This window comes from Mobula hypostoma, chromosome 3 (assembly GCF_963921235.1).
Source record: "Mobula hypostoma chromosome 3, sMobHyp1.1, whole genome shotgun sequence".
NCBI lineage: Eukaryota > Metazoa > Chordata > Chondrichthyes > Myliobatiformes > Myliobatidae > Mobula > Mobula hypostoma.
In genome coordinates, this window is record NC_086099.1 from 172,031,896 (window position 1) to 172,052,023 (window position 20,128).

General features: G+C 45.6%; 1 protein-coding gene across 2 annotated transcripts in view; it reads right to left on the reverse strand.

Moving 5' to 3' along the window:
* Window positions 1-16,553, reverse strand: part of cmtm7 (CKLF-like MARVEL transmembrane domain containing 7) — a 39,125-nt gene extending 22,572 nt beyond the window's left edge. Inside the window, exon 1 of one of the 2 annotated variants that reach the window (XM_063042368.1) lies at window positions 16,412-16,553. In XM_063042368.1, coding sequence (XP_062898438.1) covers window positions 16,412-16,507 — 96 coding nt within the window. In that variant the 5' untranslated portion in view covers window positions 16,508-16,553. Of the gene's footprint in view, window positions 1-15,653; window positions 15,896-16,411 lie in introns of those variants that run through there. The other variant, XM_063042367.1, reaches the window with a different exon arrangement.
* Window positions 16,554-20,128: the final 3,575 nt, after the last annotated feature.

Sequence of the window (20,128 nt, forward strand, 5' to 3'; positions counted from 1 at the left end):
CACCACTTCATTCTGGCTCCTTCTCTTTCCCTCACCACCTTATTCTGGCTCCTTCTCTTTCCCTCACCACCTTATTCCGGCTCCTTCTCTTTCCCTCACCACTTCATTCTGGCTCCTTCTCTTTCCCTCACCACTTCATTCTGGCTCCTTCTCTTTCCCTCACCACCTTATTCTGGCTCCTTCTCTTTCCCTCACCACTTCATTCTGGCTCCTTCTCTTTCCCTCACCACCTTATTCTGGCTCCTTCTCTTTCCCTCACCACCTTATTCCGGCTCCTTCTCTTTCCCTCACCACTTCATTCTGGCTCCTTCTCTTTCCCTCACCACTTCATTCTGGCTCCTTCTCTTTCCCTCACCACCTTATTCTGGCTCCTTCTCTTTCCCTCACCACTTCATTCTGGCTCCTTCTCTTTCCCTCACCACCTTATTCTGGCTCCTTCTCTTTCCCTCACCACCTTATTCCGGCTCCTTCTCTTTCCCTCACCACCTTATTCTGGCTCCTTCTCTTTCCCTCACCACTTCATTCTGGCTCCTTCTCTTTCCCTCACCACTTCATTCTGGCTCCTTCTCTTTCCCTCACCACCTTATTCCGGCTCCTTCTCTTTCCCTCACCACCTTATTCCGGCTCCTTCTCTTTCCCTCACCACCTTATTCCGGCTCCTTCTCTTTCCCTCACCACCTTATTCCGGCTCCTTCTCTTTCCCTCACCACCTCATTCTGGCTCCTTCTCTTTCCCTCACCACCTTATTCTGGCTCCTTCTCTTTCCCTCACCACCTTATTCTGGCTCCTTCTCTTTCCCTCACCACTTCATTCTGGCTCCTTCTCTTTCCCTCACCACCTTATTCTGGCTCCTTCTCTTTCCCTCACCACTTCATTCTGGCTCCTTCTCTTTCCCTCACCACCTTATTCCGGCTCCTTCTCTTTCCCTCACCACTTCATTCTGGCTCCTTCTCTTTCCCTCACCACCTTATTCTGGCTCCTTCTCTTTCCCTCACCACCTTATTCCGGCTCCTTCTCTTTCCCTCACCACTTCATTCTGGCTCCTTCTCTTTCCCTCACCACTTCATTCTGGCTCCTTCTCTTTCCCTCACCACCTTATTCTGGCTCCTTCTCTTTCCCTCACCACCTTATTCTGGCTCCTTCTCTTTCCCTCACCACCTTATTCTGGCTCCTTCTCTTTCCCTCACCACCTTATTCTGGCTCCTTCTCTTTCCCTCACCACTTCATTCTGGCTCCTTCTCTTTCCCTCACCACCTTATTCCGGCTCCTTCTCTTTCCCTCACCACTTCATTCCGGCTCCTTCTCTTTCCCTCACCACTTCATTCTGGCTCCTTCTCTTTCCCTCACCACTTCATTCTGGCTCCTTCTCTTTCCCTCACCACCTTATTCTGGCTCCTTCTCTTTCCCTCACCACTTCATTCTGGCTCCTTCTCTTTCCCTCACCACCTTATTCCGGCTCCTTCTCTTTCCCTCACCACCTTATTCTGGCTCCTTCTCTTTCCCTCACCACCTTATTCTGGCTCCTTCTCTTTCCCTCACCACTTCATTCTGGCTCCTTCTCTTTCCCTCACCACCTTATTCTGGCTCCTTCTCTTTCCCTCACCACTTCATTCTGGCTCCTTCTCTTTCCCTCACCACTTCATTCTGGCTCCTTCTCTTTCCCTCACCACTTCATTCTGGCTCCTTCTCTTTCCCTCACCACCTTATTCTGGCTCCTTCTCTTTCCCTCACCACTTCATTCCGGCTCCTTCTCTTTCCCTCACCACCTTATTCTGGCTCCTTCTCTTTCCCTCACCACTTCATTCTGGCTCCTTCTCTTTCCCTCACCACCTTATTCCGGCTCCTTCTCTTTCCCTCACCACCTTATTCCGGCTCCTTCTCTTTCCCTCACCGCCTTATTCCGGCTCCTTCTCTTTCCCTCACCGCCTTATTCTGGCTCCTTCTCTTTCCCTCACCGCCTTATTCTGGCTCCTTCTCTTTCCCTCACCACCTTATTCCGGCTCCTTCTCTTTCCCTCATCACCTTATTCCGGCTCCTTCTCTTTCCCTCACCGCCTTATTCCGGCTCCTTCTCTTTCCCTCACCACTTCATTCTGGCTCCTTCTCTTTCCCTCACCACTTCATTCTGGCTCCTTCTCTTTCCCTCACCGCCCTATTCTGGCTCCTTCTCTTTCCCTCACCGCCTTATTCCAGCTCCTTCTCTTTCCCTCACCACTTCATTCCGGCTCCTTCTCTTTCCCTCACCACTTCATTCTGGCTCCTTCTCTTTCCCTCACCACTTCATTCTGGCTCCTTCTCTTTCCCTCACCACCTTATTCTGGCTCCTTCTCTTTCCCTCACCACTTCATTCTGGCTCCTTCTCTTTCCCTCACCACTTTATTCTGGCTCCTTCTCTTTCCCTCACCACTTCATTCTGGCTCCTTCTCTTTCCCTCACCACTTCATTCTGGCTCCTTCTCTTTCCCTCACCACTTCATTCTGGCTCCTTCTCTTTCCCTCACCACTTCATTCCGGCTCCTTCTCTTTCCCTCACCACCTTATTCCGGCTCCTTCTCTTTCCCTCACCACCTTATTCTGGCTCCTTCTCTTTCCCTCACCACCTTATTCTGGCTCCTTCTCTTTCCCTCACCACCTTATTCTGGCTCCTTCTCTTTCCCTCACCACCTTATTCTGGCTCCTTCTCTTTCCCTCACCACTTCATTCTGGCTCCTTCTCTTTCCCTCACCACCTTATTCCGGCTCCTTCTCTTTCCCTCACCACCTTATTCCGGCTCCTTCTCTTTCCCTCACCACTTCATTCTGGCTCCTTCTCTTTCCCTCACCACCTTATTCTGGCTCCTTCTCTTTCCCTCACCACCTTATTCCGGCTCCTTCTCTTTCCCTCACCACCTTATTCCGGCTCCTTCTCTTTCCCTCACCGCCTTATTCCGGCTCCTTCTCTTTCCCTCACCGCCTTATTCTGGCTCCTTCTCTTTCCCTCACCACCTTATTCTGGCTCCTTCTCTTTCCCTCACCACCTTATTCCGGCTCCTTCTCTTTCCCTCACCACCTTATTCTGGCTCCTTCTCTTTCCCTCACCACCTTATTCTGGCTCCTTCTCTTTCCCTCACCACTTCATTCCGGCTCCTTCTCTTTCCCTCACCGCCTTATTCCGGCTCCTTCTCTTTCCCTCACCGCCTTATTCCGGCTCCTTCTCTTTCCCTCACCACCTTATTCCGGCTCCTTCTCTTTCCCTCACCACTTCATTCTGGCTCCTTCTCTTTCCCTCACCGCCTTATTCCGGCTCCTTCTCTTTCCCTCACCGCCTTATTCTGGCTCCTTCTCTTTCCCTCACCGCCTTATTCCGGCTCCTTCTCTTTCCCTCACCACCTTATTCTGGCTCCTTCTCTTTCCCTCACCACCTTATTCTGGCTCCTTCTCTTTCCCTCACCACCTTATTCTGGCTCCTTCTCTTTCCCTCACCACTTCATTCTGGCTCCTTCTCTTTCCGTCACCACCTTATTCTGGCTCCTTCTCTTTCCCTCACCACTTCATTCCGGCTCCTTCTCTTTCCCTCACCACTTCATTCTGGCTCCTTCTCTTTCCCTCACCACCTTATTCTGGCTCCTTCTCTTTCCCTCACCACTTCATTCTGGCTCCTTCTCTTTCCCTCACCACTTCATTCTGGCTCCTTCTCTTTCCCTCACCACCTTATTCTGGCTCCTTCTCTTTCCCTCACCACCTTATTCTGGCTCCTTCTCTTTCCCTCACCACCTTATTCCGGCTCCTTCTCTTTCCCTCACCACTTCATTCTGGCTCCTTCTCTTTCCCTCACCACCTTATTCCGGCTCCTTCTCTTTCCCTCACCACTTCATTCTGGCTCCTTCTCTTTCCCTCACCACTTCATTCTGGCTCCTTCTCTTTCCCTCACCACCTTATTCTGGCTCCTTCTCTTTCCCTCACCACCTTATTCTGGCTCCTTCTCTTTCCCTCACCACCTTATTCTGGCTCCTTCTCTTTCCCTCACCACCTTATTCTGGCTCCTTCTCTTTCCCTCACCACCTTATTCCGGCTCCTTCTCTTTCCCTCACCACCTTATTCTGGCTCCTTCTCTTTCCCTCACCACCTTATTCCGGCTCCTTCTCTTTCCCTCACCACTTCATTCTGGCTCCTTCTCTTTCCCTCACCACCTTATTCTGGCTCCTTCTCTTTCCCTCACCACCTTATTCTGGCTCCTTCTCTTTCCCTCACCACTTCATTCTGGCTCCTTCTCTTTCCCTCACCACCTTATTCTGGCTCCTTCTCTTTCCCTCACCACCTTATTCTGGCTCCTTCTCTTTCCCTCACCACCTTATTCTGGCTCCTTCTCTTTCCCTCACCACTTCATTCTGGCTCCTTCTCTTTCCCTCACCACCTTATTCTGGCTCCTTCTCTTTCCCTCACCACCTTATTCCGGCTCCTTCTCTTTCCCTCACCACCTTATTCTGGCTCCTTCTCTTTCCCTCACCACTTCATTCCGGCTCCTTCTCTTTCCCTCACCACCTTATTCCGGCTCCTTCTCTTTCCCTCACCACCTTATTCTGGCTCCTTCTCTTTCCCTCACCACTTCATTCCGGCTCCTTCTCTTTCCCTCACCACCTTATTCCGGCTCCTTCTCTTTCCCTCACCACCTTATTCCGGCTCCTTCTCTTTCCCTCACCACCTTATTCCGGCTCCTTCTCTTTCCCTCACCACTTCATTCTGGCTCCTTCTCTTTCCCTCACCACCTTATTCTGGCTCCTTCTCTTTCCCTCACCACCTTATTCTGGCTCCTTCTCTTTCCCTCACCACTTCATTCCGGCTCCTTCTCTTTCCCTCACCACCTTATTCCGGCTCCTTCTCTTTCCCTCACCACCTTATTCTGGCTCCTTCTCTTTCCCTCACCACTTCATTCCGGCTCCTTCTCTTTCCCTCACCACCTTATTCCGGCTCCTTCTCTTTCCCTCACCACCTTATTCTGGCTCCTTCTCTTTCCCTCACCACTTCATTCTGGCTCCTTCTCTTTCCCTCACCACCTTATTCCGGCTCCTTCTCTTTCCCTCACCACCTTATTCCGGCTCCTTCTCTTTCCCTCACCACCTTATTCCGGCTCCTTCTCTTTCCCTCACCACCTTATTCCGGCTCCTTCTCTTTCCCTCACCACCTTATTCCGGCTCCTTCTCTTTCCCTCACCACCTTATTCCGGCTCCTTCTCTTTCCCTCACCACCTTATTCCGGCTCCTTCTCTTTCCCTCACCACCTTATTCCGGCTCCTTCTCTTTCCCTCACCACCTTATTCCGGCTCCTTCTCTTTCCCTCACCACCTTATTCCGGCTCCTTCTCTTTCCCTCACCACCTTATTCTGGCTCCTTCTCTTTTCTGGCTCCTTCTCTTTCCCTCACCACCTTATTCTGGCTCCTTCTCTTTCCCTCACCACCTTATTCTGGCTCCTTCTCTTTCCCTCACCACTTCCTTCTGGCTTCTTCCCCCTTCCCGTCCAGTCCTGATGAAGGGTCTCTGCCCAAAATATCGACTATTTATTCCGTTCCATTGATGCTGCTTGACCTGCTGAGTTTCTCTAACACTTTGAGAGTTGCTAACAGACCAAATTAGATACAATTTCCATTGTTCAAATTATGAGAAAAACTGAATTGTTAATCCACATCTAAATAATGAGAATTTGTATACTGTATCATCTACAGTAGTTTATGCTTGTTTTAGTCACAGACATCCAGTTCACTTTGTTGCTCTTTAACATAGGCATCAATGTGACACCAAAGTGCAAACTATGAAGTTCAAATACAACTACTGCAAATTATGCACTGAATGTAATGAATACAGTAATTTGTCAACTAATAATTGAGAAAGAATTCTTAAAGCGGCCAAAGTGTTGTTAGAGACGTTAGTCAAACATAAAGGGCCTATTATCATCTTGGATAATCAGAAAAGGCCTCTCCAGCATTATCCACACCCAGACAACAATTCTGTCCAAAATGTCAACATCTTATATTTATTTTTTCCTATCCCTGTGTCATTAGTCCAGGCATTTTCTATTATCTTAAAAGACTCTAGTAGTTCATGCTATTTTTCTCCAGTACATAGCTTTTGTTTCATTGTACATAATCTTAGTGCCTTTTAAAATGGGACCCTGACAAGAATAACCAAGTTTCTTATCATTCAACCATATACATATACACCGCCAAACAAGACAATGTTATTCTGGACACACTACATATATCTCACACACTACACAAAATAATATTACCACAAACAAATTAACAACTAATGTGTACTGACAACACAATTTAAAAAGTAAACAGTATAACACTAACAACAGGAATTCTGCAGATGCTAGAAATTCAAGCAACACACATCAAAGTTGCTGGTGAACGCAGCAGGCCAGGCAGCATCTGTAGGAAGAGGTGCAGTCGACGTTTCAGGCCGAGACCCTTTGTCAGGACTAACTGAAGGAAGAGTGAGTAAGAGATTTGAAAGTGGGAGGGGGAGGGGGAGATCCAAAATGATAGGAGAAGACAGGAGGGGGAGGAATAGAGCCAAGAGCTGGACAGGTGATAGGCAAAAGGGGATACGAGAGGATCATGGGACAGGAGGTCCGGGAAGAAAGACGGGGGGGGGGGGAACCCAGAGGATGGGCAAGAGGTATATTCAGAGGGACAGAGGGAGAAGAAGGAGAGTGAGAGAAAGAATATGTGCATAAAAATAAGTAACAGATGGGGTACGAGGGGGAGGTGGGGCCTTAGCAGAAGTTAGAGAAGTCGATGTTCATGCCATCAGGTTGGAGGCTACCCAGACGGAATATAAGGTGTTGTTCCTCCAACCTGAGTGTGGCTTCATCTTTACAGTAGAGGAGGCCGTGGATAGACATGTCAGAATGGGAATGGGATGTGGAATTAAAATGTGTGGCCACTGGGAGATCCTGCTTTCTCTGGCGGACAGAGCGTAGATGTTCAGCAAAGCAGTCTCCCAGTCTGCGTCGGGTCTCGCCAATATATAAAAGGCCACATCGGGAGCACTGGACGCAGTATATATCACCCCAGTCGACTCACAGGTGAGGTGTCGCCTCACCTGGAAGGACTGTTTGGGGCCCTGAATGGTGGTAAGGGAGGAAGTGTAAGGGCATGTGTAGCACTTGTTCCGCTTACACGGATAAGTGCCAGGAGGGAGATCAGTGGGGAGCGATGGCGGGAATGAATGGACAAGGGAGTCGCGTAGGGAGCGATCCCTGCGGAATGCAGAGAGAGGGGGGGAGGGAAAGATGTGCTTAGTGGTGGGATCCCGTTGGAGATGGCGGAAGTTACGGAGAATAATATGTTGGACCCGGAGGCTGGTGGTGTGGTAGGTGAGGACCAGGGGAACCCTATTCCTAGTGGGGTGGCAGGAGGATGGAGTGAGAGCAGATGTACGTGAAATGGGGGAGATGCGTTTAAGAGCAGAGTTGATAGTGGAGGAAGGGAAGCCCCTTTCTTTAAAAAAGGAAGACATCTCCCTCGTCCTAGAATGAAAAGCCTCATCCTGAGAGCAGATGCGGCGGAGACGGAGGAATTGCGAGAAGGGGATGGCGTTTTTGCAAGAGACAGGGTGAGAAGAGGAATAGTCCAGATAGCTGTGAGAGTCAGTAGGCTTATAGTAGACATCAGTGGATAAGCTGTCTCCAGAGACAGAGACAGGAAGATCTAGAAAGGGGAGGGAGGTGTATAACACTACTGGCACTTAATACGTGGTGAGACCTGGGGGGTGATGGCAGGGAGTTCAGTCATCTCATGGCCTGGTGAAAGTAGTTAATTCTCATCCTAACAGATCTAGCCCGAATGCCATGGTACCTCCTGCCTGAAGATTGTTGGGACAGATGGGAGAGATATTGTTAATGCTAAGAGACCTGCATCGGCAGTGGTCCCGATAAATATCTCCAGGATCTCTCTTCCACCCATCTATGATCCTCTCAGCAACCCTCACTAGCACTAGGGCTCGCGGTCAGATGCCTTGCAATTCCCGTACCAGATGGTTATACAGCTGGTCAGGACACTCTCGGTGCTGCTCCTATAAAAACGCGTTAGAATGGGGAGGGGGGGGCTCATTCACCTCAATCTCCACAGGAAGTGGAAACCACTATTCTGCTTTCTTGACCAAAGAGGTGGTGTTGACAGACCAGACCACTTGTAACAAAAACAAGTAAAGCTAAAACTATTTCAGAAATGAACACAGAATTTAGAACCCAACAAACAAACAAACTTTTCCAGAAATCTGACAAAGGTGGAAGAAGAAAACTGCTGTTTTCCAGGCTATGCTTATTAACGCCACAGAACAAACTCCTGTGGCAGAATATTCCCCACAAGTGAAACAGTTGATATATTACAGCTCACATATGGTGACAAATTGCTTATTTTTCTCCAAAAATGACTTAAAAAAGCATCTACAGGTGTTTCTGTTTAGACAATTTTATATAATTTTATAAATACAGAGGCAACAAAATCTGCATGTACAAGTAAAAACCACAATTTTTTTTAAAAGCACTTAAAATACACAGGTGCACAGCCTCTTTAGCATGGTGCAAAGGAAGTTAAATAAACCCAGAGAATCTAAAGCTCCAGCAAGCCTCATACAGCTTTAGCTCAAACATTTATACACAAGTTATGTAAATTTGTGATAGAAACCTGGTGAAAATGAGTTTTAAAAAATGACTGCAAAATAGCTTCATGTGGCAATTAAAAATGCTGACTGGTCTTGGCAGAAGTAATTTCCTGCAGAATGGATTTGATTGAACTAATCCATCATTGAGGAAACTTGGGTCATTTAATCTCAGATCTGACAATGCAAAATCACCAAATTCTTTTTAAAAAAGCTTAAAAATACAACTAGTATAGCTTAAGCTAAGTGGCTTAGCAATGCATAAACACGTTTTTAAAAATATGTACACCACCAACTTTTCACCCAACCCCAAGTTCTTCAGCATCAACTCCACTAACTCCCTTAAACATACAGTCTTAATCTAACATCCTTTACCAGGAGTATTAACTTGCTATTCCAACATCAAGAACATCCACACCAAATTCAATAGCTATTCTGGATAGATGGTTTTCTCCAAAACCATCTGCATTGTAACAAATGAGCAAAATCTAGTTGATTTTCCAAATTGTCATCCTGGCTAAGCAACTTTATGCAATTGGTTTCTTAAGAGCATACAATGTTCTTTAATGAACAAGAGCCTCAGTTGACAATCAAAGTACATCAAAGATATACAAGTACTGAGGGACTGGAAGAGGTGGTGGAGATTGAGATCAACAATGCCATAAAGAAATTAGCACCAGATGAGAAGGTTAAAGCTGAAAAGCAATTCTTTTTATCACCACGTCTTTACTGAACAAATTAGCTGGCCCAAAATTTAAAATCTTACTGTGTTTAAATTCTTTCAGTATCTGGCTCTTCCCCAATCCAACATTTTACCACTTTTATAATTTTCCCAGATCTTTATTTTTGCCCTTTGTGCACCTTTATCAGATGAACCACATCTCATGATGGAATTTTCTCCATAACCACATCTGACTTACCTCTTTCAGATCATCCTTAACACCCCACCTGCTTGACCTGTATTTCCCCCAGCTCAGTATCTAGTTTCATTCAATTACAGCACTGAACTGCCATGGAACTGTCTCTTTGAATTTTAAGTTAATCTATTATTGTGGGCATGCATACACAGGGTATAAATGCGATGAAAATCAGCCGTTTGCAGAAGCAGCACAAGACATTACCAACATGATAAACATAAGTTATCTCTAAGTTTATGATCACTTCCACAACAAAATAAACAAAACAACGTTAATGCAAGTTGAGAAAGAGAGAATAAGAAATATATTCCAAGGTAAGAAGGTTTATCAGGCCACTTCAAGAACCTGATGGCAGCATTAAGAGGAGGACAGGGCCCAGACTGCTGGAGTCCCTAATGATAGATGTCACCTCCCTGAAAATGGTCATTTGTAAGTATCCTTGATGAGTTGTACCCATGGTACACGTTAGAGGCTTTGCATAAATCCAAATGACTGGTTCCCACTTACCCACCATATGCAGTACACATTCATCTGTAATAAATGCTGTGAGGTCATATTTAACCAAAAAACATATTCACTGATGATTCTGTAATTTCAGGAGCCATTTTATCCAACTCAACTGCCTCTGCTGTTTGAGCACAATCCACAGCCCTAATTTTCTTCAAGCTGCTCTGAAATTCCAACATTTCTCCACTGTCTTCCCTTTAAAATTCTTCTCACAATCTTCCCTCCCATCTAAGCCTCTGATCTATGCTTCAATGTTCATTTTCTTCATGCTTATGTAAAGGACCACAAGACAGTTCCCTACATTGAAAGTACTTCATTAATCATTGTAGGGGTTGAAATACACAAATAATAAGGGAATGAAATGAAAATAGAAAGAGCTGTATTTGATAAAGCACCTTTTAAAATAGTAATTAAAAATTAAAGCAGATGATCTTAAAGAATTTAATTGTTTGGATACGTTGCCATGGATTTTGGAGCTGCTGGGAAAACCTCTACTAAACTATATTACACCAATGTTTTACAGAACATGGGAATTATACTGAATTTTTTCCATAATAATAAATTAAACAGCTTCAACAAATTGTTAAGAAAATTTCAAGGGATTACTGGATGAGCTGGACATTCTGGGATGAACAAAAATATACAACACACTGAGATAGGGAAAACGTATGCAAGTCAGTATTCCTCAAACTCTTCCTCAGCAACCTTTTCCCAATTCCAAACACTTTTTAAATCTGAAAAATTAACTCTGTTGTGTTCTGAGAATCAGGTTTAACATTGTTGACTTATGTTAGGAGATGCAGCAGCAGTACAATTGCAACACATAATTTTTAAAAAACTACCAATTACAATAAGGAGGAGAGATAAGACAAATTAAATAAGTACTGCAAAAAAAAAGTGGGGGGGGCAAGTAGTGAAGCAGGGTTCATGGAATTATTATCCATTCAGAAATCTGATGGCAGAGGGGAAGATACTGTTCCTGAAACACTGATTGTGTTTCTCTCAGGCTCCTGTCTTTTTGAGGCATCACCTTTTAAAGCTGGGGGTCTAGTGCCCACGACAGAGCTGGCTCAGTTTATAACTTTCTGCAGCTTTTTCCCATCCTGTGCAGTGGCCCCTCCATACCGGATGATGAACCTACCAATAAGAACACTCTCCAGAGTACGCCTGCAGAAATTTGCAAATGTTCTGGTGATATACCAAGTCTCCTCATAAAGAAATATAGCCAGTGTCATGCCGTGCTTGTAATTGCATCAGTATGCTGGGTCCAGGGTAGATCTTCAGAGATGTTAGCATCCAGGAACTTGAAACCGATCCCTCAATGAGGACCAGTGCATGTTCCTTCGACTTCCACTTCCTGAGGTCCACAATCAACTCCTTAGTGCTCCTGATGTTGAGTGTAAGGTTGTTGTTGCGATACCACTCAACCAGCTGATCGATCTCACTCCTGCATCCCTCCTCAGCACCATCTGAAATTCTGCCAACAATAGTGGTGTCGTCAGCAAATTTATAGATGCTGTTTGAGCTGTGCCTAGCCACACAGTCATGGGTGTAGACAGTACAGCAGTGGGCTAAGCACACACCTTCGAGGTGCATCAATGTTTACTGTCAGCAAGGAACAGAAGTTATTTCTGATCCGCACAGCCTGTGGTCTCCCGGTGAGGAAGCCAGAGATCCAGTTGCAGAGGGAGATATATAGAGGCTCAAGTTTTGGAACATGGTGATTAGAACTGAGGGTATGATTGTGTTGAATGCTGAGCTGTAATCAATAAACAGCAGCCTGACGTAGGTATGCTATTGTCCAGGTGATCCAAGGTAGAGTGCAGAGCCTGTTGTAGACCTGTTGTGCTGATTGGCAAATTACCGTGGGTCCAGGTCCTTGCTTAGGCAGGAGTTCATCCTAGCTATGATCAACCTCTCAAAGCACTTCATCACAGTAGATACAACTGCCCCCGGGCAATAATCATTGAGGCAGCTGGCCCTGCTCTTCCTGGGCAGCAGATGATGATCACGCTTTTGAAGCAGCTGGGAACCTCCAAATGCAGCAGTGAGAGATTGAAGATGTCCTTGTACACTCCCGTCTTTTGATTGGCACAGAGTTTCAATGCCCTACCAGGTTTACCATCCGGAACTGATGCCTTGCGAGGTCACCCTCTTGAAAGATGTTCTGATGTTGGCCTCCGAGAAAGAGGTTACAACATGCAGCAGGGATTCACGCAGGTGTGGTTTTATTCTCCCTTTCAAAGCGTGCACAAAAAAAGCAAAGGTTCATCTGGGAGTGAAGCATCACAGCCATTCATAACGGTAGGCTTCACTTTATTGGAAGTAATGGCCTGCAAACCCCGCCAGTGATGACATGCATCCAGTTCCATCTCTAACCTCAATCAGAGTTGTTTTTCATTCTTAAAATAGCCTCCTGTAGGTCGTATACCTGGACTTCTTGTATAGTTCTGGATAACTAGTCTTGAAAACCACAGATCTAGCCTTCAGTAGACTATAAATCTCCTTGATACATGTAGATAAGTTACTTTTATATAAATAACTGTAACACTTCATTTTGCACTGTTATTGTTCTTCCCTTGCACCGCTACCTCAATGTAATGATCAGGACATGCAACCACAGCACCTCGGTAAATGTGACAATAACAAAACCAATTCAATTCTAAATACAACCAATGCTGGATTTCTAACAGACCCCTGTGCAGTGTTGTGCTTCTTTTAGGCATTTATTAAAGTTGAATTTTAGTGGATCTTGGCACTATTTCAAGGATGAGAATTACAGAAAGTGTTGCAAACATAATCCCACTACAGCAACCCTTCCTCTCAGAAAAAGTGTGTACACCAAGTTCTCAGTTTTCACGAGAGATAGGGGCACAACTTCAAATGCATAACAAAAGATGGATAATTATAAAATCCTATCCATGACAAAGGTTTGCAAATGACAAACAGTGATCAGCCAGTCCTTGTAATTCTAAACAACTTCAACAAACACACAGCACCATAGCTTCATCTGCAAAAACAGATCCATGTTCCCCACCAATAGTGTTCCCAAACCCTTGGCCCAGGCCACATAGCCCAGACACTGGCTCCAGCTCTGGCCAAACAGCAATTATTAATATTTCACCACTTGCCACAGATATTAAATCCAATACCTCTCACGGTAAACTAAATCACTGAAGCCACAGAAGGTTCAGGAAGAATGTGCTATATTTAACAACACTCCCTGAAATACATAGCTGACCTCACAAACATGCAATTCAACAAATAGTAAATTGGTGAACAAGGACTAAGTGGCAACCTCCCCACTCCACTCCCCCGCCTCCCCACTTAGCACAACCATCGAGAGGCTGATTCACTGTTACATACCCCAAATGAACTGTAAAAACCATCACATCATTCCGACAGGATCCTGGTGTTCTTACAACAATGAAACAGTGATCCCTGAGCTGCACAGCTTTGTGCAGAGTGACTGACTGAGGTAACATGCAATGGCTGCCTGAGGACAGGTGTTGGCTGGGCCAGGAAAGCAACGTGACTGCTCAAAAGGTACATTTAATGTCAGAGAAATGTATACAATATACATCCTGAAATTCTTTTTCTTCGCAAACAGAGGAGTGCCCCAAAGAATGAATGACAGTTAAATGTTAGAACCCCAAAGCCCCCCCCCAGCTCTCCCCTCCCATGCACAAGCAGCAAAGCAACCAGCAAAAGAAGCATCAGTGCCCTCCACCGAGCACACAGGAGACAGCAGAGGGGAGACAGCCAAGGGCATCAGTGCCCTCCACCGAGCACACAGGAGACAGCAGAGAGGAGACAGCCAAGGGCATCAGTGCCCTCCGAGCACACAGGAGACAGCAGAGGGGAGACAGCCAAGGGCATCAGTGCCCTCCACCGAGCACACAGGAGACAGCAGAGGGGAGACAGCCAAGGGCATCAGTGCCCTCCACCGAGCACACAGGAGACAGCAGAGGGGAGACAGCCGAGGGCACCAGTGTCCTCCACCGAGCACACAAGCATGCAGCAAAGCATCAGTGAAGACACAGGCTTGCAGTACCCCAAAGACTGCTTATTCACCCGGTATTCGACATACCACAGGCTCTCTCTCCCCCGAATAAGGGAGAAAGAGGTCTCCCTGTTTCACTCAGTACTGTGTTACAGAACTGGCCAGGAGACCATTGCTGGGGCATCAGCAATACCAGGTGGAATCACAGACTTCTTGATATTTCTGATATTAAGTGTGATGGAAACTACTGTCTTCCCCCATCTAAGTGTTTAGCTATGCAAGCCTCCCCCCAAAAAGAAACAGATTTCCAGTGGTAACAAGCACAACAGTATTCTCAGCTGTTTCATACAGTCCTTAGCAACTCATTCATTGGGACAGGCTCACAGATTTTTAAATAGTTGCAGTGTTGCCAGCAAACAGATCTCCAGCACATTAGGGCTGCCCATAATATATTAACTTAAAACGCGCTTTAATGACTCTTTTATCAGTGGTTCCACTGGTAAAGGACAGTGGCATTGGCTTTCAAACTTAATCTGCTTGGACAGGGCAAAGCTCTCTAATCAGTTAAAACAGAAACGAAAGATCAAGCAATAAGCTTGGAAGGCAAGGTTGAGCCTCGCACTCCCAACCACACCTCCACCCCAAGATAATTAAGTATTAGAAAAGGGAAAGGGCAATTACATTAGAATTCACCAAATTATATTTAAGAGAAGTGGAGGGCAGAAGAAATATAGTTTGGCAGAGCAGCGAACTTCAACTGTTAACTGCCCCTTTTATGCACCATTTTTAAGCAGCTAGCAATACCTGTAATGAAAACAGGAAACTCAGCAACTCAAACAGACAGCTTTGCAGAAAGGTATCAGATGCAGCACCCTTTGTTCTGACACATTCCTTGCGTTTTCTGTTTTCCTAATGTTGGATTTCCAGTATCTGCAAGATTTTTTTGTATACTTTCACTCACATGATGCAAGGCTACTTCTTAAAAGATTAATGGAGCTACTAAACACTACAGATGTCGGAATCTGAAACAGCAAAAGAAAAAACCAGCTGTAGAAGGAACTCAGCAGGTCAGGCAGCAGCTGGGCAGGGAAATGGTCAGTGGACATACTGTGTCTCGAGATCATTAATACTGTCTAAAGGAGGGAAGAGAACCAGCGTAAAGGAATGAGGGAAAAGAGGTGTGGTAAGCCACAGATGTTGCCGGATTCGCTGAGTTCCACCAGCAGTTTACTTTCTTGACAGGTTAAATCACGGAAAGGTATAGGACAGGAACAAATCCCCCAGCCAACGATGTCTGTACCGAATACCATGCCAAAGTAAACCAAATCTCCTCTGACTGCACATGATCCCTAAACCCCCATTCCTTGCAGATTCGCCACTATCGCACCTGCTAATCATCTTCCACCCTAGGGATCTGCGGGACTGAGCTGACAGAGGTCAGTTGCCATCATAAAACAATGTGAATCAAGTGTTCCCCCTCCGGATCTCTGCCTTAACACGGCGCATTTACTATAAATAACCTTTCAACGAGCAGGCCACATCCGAGAACAAGTTCGGACAAAGGCTCCAGGACCGGAAATATTCACCGTCTCTTTCCACAGATGCAGCCCGACCTGTAGAGTGTTTCCACATCTTCTGTTACAACTTTGCGAGTTGCGAGGTCTGGAGGGGCAGACACGCACTGCGGCAGCGCGATTTCGCGGGTCTGCTAACAGGCGCAGCCTCGGGACGCCTGCAAGTTGCATTCTGCGATACTGTACTCCAGTTCCACACGCAGAGAGACTGCATTTTACAAAGCAGCCCAGAATGTGGCAGTCACTTCGCCCAGCCCGCTATTTGCAACAAGTGTAAATAAACCAAATAGGCAGCAGGCCAAACTTACAAAGAAAGATGCGTTTGCGTAATAAACGCATTTGTTCTCGAGCTCCGCCCGGAAACGGGAGCAAGACTAGATCACAATCTAATCTCGTCGGTTATTCTTATTCCAACATAAGCAAAAAAAAACACTTTAACAAACCAAAAGCTCGGTTTGCACGATGACAATGTTGTCTCGGCTTGGACGATGATGCCGAAGTTAGAGCGCCTTACACTCTTTAAAAAAACAATTGAAAACTAACAAAGTTAGCACCGAGTTCTCATTAAACACAGTTTCGTCTTCACGCCTACTTTCGTGTCGCTACAAGTCCGTAAGTGATAGGTGAATAAATAAAAGCAAAATACTTCGCTCTGAGCAGTTGTAAGGGTGGGACTCACATTGGCAGAAATGCCGATTTTTCAAATACAGTTTTGACTTTAAAACAGTGCAGAAAGGAGGCGCGGACAGTAAAAGTACGGTGGACCATACCGCTTGCATTATCTTCAAGAGGCCAGGGAAGGACCTTGCAAAGCCTAAATCTAAGAAGCCACCATCCCTGGACCGTGTACTCCCCATATCCGCCATCCTCTTTCCGAGACAAATTCCACGAAGCCTCTTCACTGCACTGAGTTCGAACACGCACTCGTCACTTGATTGGCAGTTGCCCTGACTATTTGCTCACGAAGTTCGAGCTGCTGATTGGCTCCGGGCACGCTTGTATCAATTGATTGGTCGCTACTACGGTAAGGTTCCCGCAAATCCGGGGCTGGTAGTTCTCTCCACGGTGTGCAGCCCCGGAGCGTAAACAGGAATAGAGAAGTCCTATAGTTTTCCAAAATCACAGATCAGATACCTTGCGCGAGGCCTGTAATATTTGTGCCTAACTTATTTGAAATAACCAGAGACTATGAAATAGGGTAATTTCCCCGAAAGATGTGGTTGAAGGATTGGAATATTTCGGATAGTTGACTGAGATGCACACAGTATCAATTATAGCATGCGGATCACGCTTGCGTACATAAATCTCAATGTGAGAACTTCTGACGGTTTGAAATGTCCAGGAAGAACGTCCTTTGTGGAAAATGTTCCGGGATTTCCCAGGAGGTATTGAAGAGGCTAGCCTCATCCAGTGAGACTTGGAAGGTACAATTACTCAATGTTTACGGGTGACAGTAAAATTGGTGGTGGTGTGGACAGTGAAGAAGGTTATCTAAAGTTACAGTAGTATCTTGAAAAACTGGGGAAAAGAGCAAGGAAAAGCAGACGGAATTAACTCAGTCAAGTGTGAGGTGTTCCATTTGGACAGGTTAACCAGGGTAGGACTTAAAAATAAAGGTACAGGTACGTAGTTACCAGAGTGGTAACACATGTCGACTGGGTAGTAAAGAAAGAGATTTAAGATGACTTTTTCTTAATTAGTTAGCTGAGTAACCTGTTCTGTTTTAAATGGGACTGGCTTGGATAGGCAGCTTTTTTGGCATAGATGAGTTGGACCAAAGGGCCATTTGATGTAGAACTATGTAGCAAGTGGGTGCCTATTCAAAAAGGTACGTGCAGAAATCTCCAACATCCATCACTCTCAAACGAGTACTCAGAACTTATAGACACCTTGAAGGAATGCAGTTTAGAAATGGCAACGTAGTACAAGAGAAGTCAAGGAGGAGAGATGGTAGGTGATGGTTGGCCTGGATACAACAAAGTCTTGAAATGGTGTAATCATAGAAGATTCCTTCAATAAGGTACAACAAGCATTTTTGCAACTGTTAATGCAAGTCCCTTAATGTGTGTTGTCTTATAGGAAGATAGCAGTGAGCCAAAAAATGTAACAAAGTAGTGCTGTGACACATGGGGATCAGCAACAGAGGTTCCATGGTTAGGAGTCAGAAATGTCAGAGGTTTCATCTTCAAGGCTTCTCTGGATTACTCACAAACCACATTGATTAATTGTGAGCACTAGTCTCCCCACCATCGAGAACATCTTCAAAAGATGATGCCTCCAGAAAGTGGCATCCTTCACTATGATCTCTCACCATCCAGGACATACCCTCTTCTCATTAGCACCATCAGGGAGGAGGTACAGGAGCCTAAGGATACACTTAGCTTCTTTCCCTCTGCCGTTAGGTTTCTCAATGGTCCATGAACACTATTTCACTATTTTGCACTCTTTTTGTACTGCTTATTTTATATTCCTTATTGTAACGTAATTGTTAATGTAGTGCACTCTACTTCTGTTGCAAAGCAACAAATGTCAGTGATAACATAGAACATAGAACAGTGTAGTACAGGCTCCTTGGCCCACAATGTTGTGCTGACCTTTTAGCCTATTCTAAGATCAATCTAACCCTTCCTTCCACAACGCCCTCCATTTTTCTTTCATCAATGTGTCTGTAAGCTATAAGACACTGAAATGTCCCTAACGGATCTGCCTCTACCACAAACCCTGGTAGCACATTCTATGCACCTATCAGTCTCTGTGTAAAAATCCCCCTATACTTTCCTCCAAACACCTTGAAATTATGCCTCTGGTATTAGCCATTTTCACCCTTGGAAAATGTCACTGGCTGTCCATTCAATCTATGGTCTTATACACCTCTATTAAATCTTCCCTCCTCTTCCTTCTGTCTGAAGAGAAAAGCCTCATAGCTTGCTCATCCTATCCTCAGACATGTTCTCCAATCCAGACAGCATTCTGGTAAATCTAATTGCACCCTCTCTAATGCTTCCACATAGCAGGGTTTTAGATTTTTAGATCATTGGGATCTCTTCTGGGGAAGGTGGGACCTGTACAGATTGGATGGGTTGCACCTGAACTCGAGGGGGAGCAATATCCTTGCGGGTAGGTTTGCTAGCATCGTTCGGGAGGGTTTAAACTAATTTGAGAGGGGGATGGGACCCAGAGCGATAGAGCAGTGAAAGAAGTGCATGGAGTAAAGCCAGATCTAACATACAGAGAGGCTTTGAGGAAAGAGAAGCAGAATAAACGGTGTAAAGATAGTAAGGTAGAAGGGCTGAAATGTGTGTACCTCAATGCAAGAAACATCAGGAACAAAGGTGATGAACTGAGAGCTTGGATACATACATGGAATTATGATGTAGTGGCCATTACAGAGACTTGGCTGGCACCAGGGCAGGAATGGATTCTCAATATTCCTGGATTTCAGTGCTTTAAAAGGGTTAGAGAGGGCGGAAAAAGGGGAGGAGGGGTGGCATTACTGGTCCGGGATACTATTACAGCTACAGAAAGGGTGGGTAATGTAGCAGGATCCTCTTTTGGGTGGAAGTCAGGAACAGGAAGGGAGCAGTTACTCTACTGGGGGTATTCTATAGGCCCCCTGGTAGCAGCAGAGATACAGAGGAGCAGATTGGGAGGCAGATTTTGGAAAGGTGCAAAAATAACAGGGTTGTTATCATGGGTGACTTTAACTTCCCTAATATTGATTGGCACCTGATTAGTTCCAAGGGTTTAGATAGGGCAGAATTTGTTAAGTGTGTCCAGGATGGATTCCTGTCACAGTATGTGGACAGGCCAACCAGGGGGAATGCCATACTAGATCTAGTACTAGGTAATGAACCGGGTCAGGTCACAGATCTCTCAGTGGGTGAGCATCTGGGGGACAGTGACCACCGCGCCCTGGCCTTTATAATTATCATGGAAAAGGATAGAATCAAAGAGGACAGGAAAATTTTTAATTGGGGAAAGGCAAATTATGAGGCTATGAGGCTATAAGGCTAGAACTTGCGGGTGTGAATTGGGATGATGTTTTTGCAGGGAAATGTACTATGGACATGTGGTCGATGTTTAGAGATCTCTTAAGGGATAAATTTGTCCCGGTGAGGAAGATAAAGAATGGTAGGGTGAAGGAACCATGGGTGACAAGTGAGGTGGAAAATCTAGTCAGGAGGAAGAAGGCAGCATACATGAGGTTTAGGAAGCAAGGATCAGCTGGGTCTATTGAGGAATATAGGGAAGCAAGAAAGGAGCTTAAGAAGGGGCTGAGAAGAGCAAGAAGGGGGCATGAGAAGGCCTTGGCAAGTAGGGTAAAGGAAAACCCCAAGGTATTCTTCAATTATGTGAAGAAAAAAAGGATGACAAGAGTGAAGGTAGGACCGATTAGAGATAAAGGTAGGAAGATGTGCCTGGAGGCTGTGGAAGTGAGCGAGGTCCTCAATGAATACTTCTCTTCGGTATTCACCAATGAGAGGGAA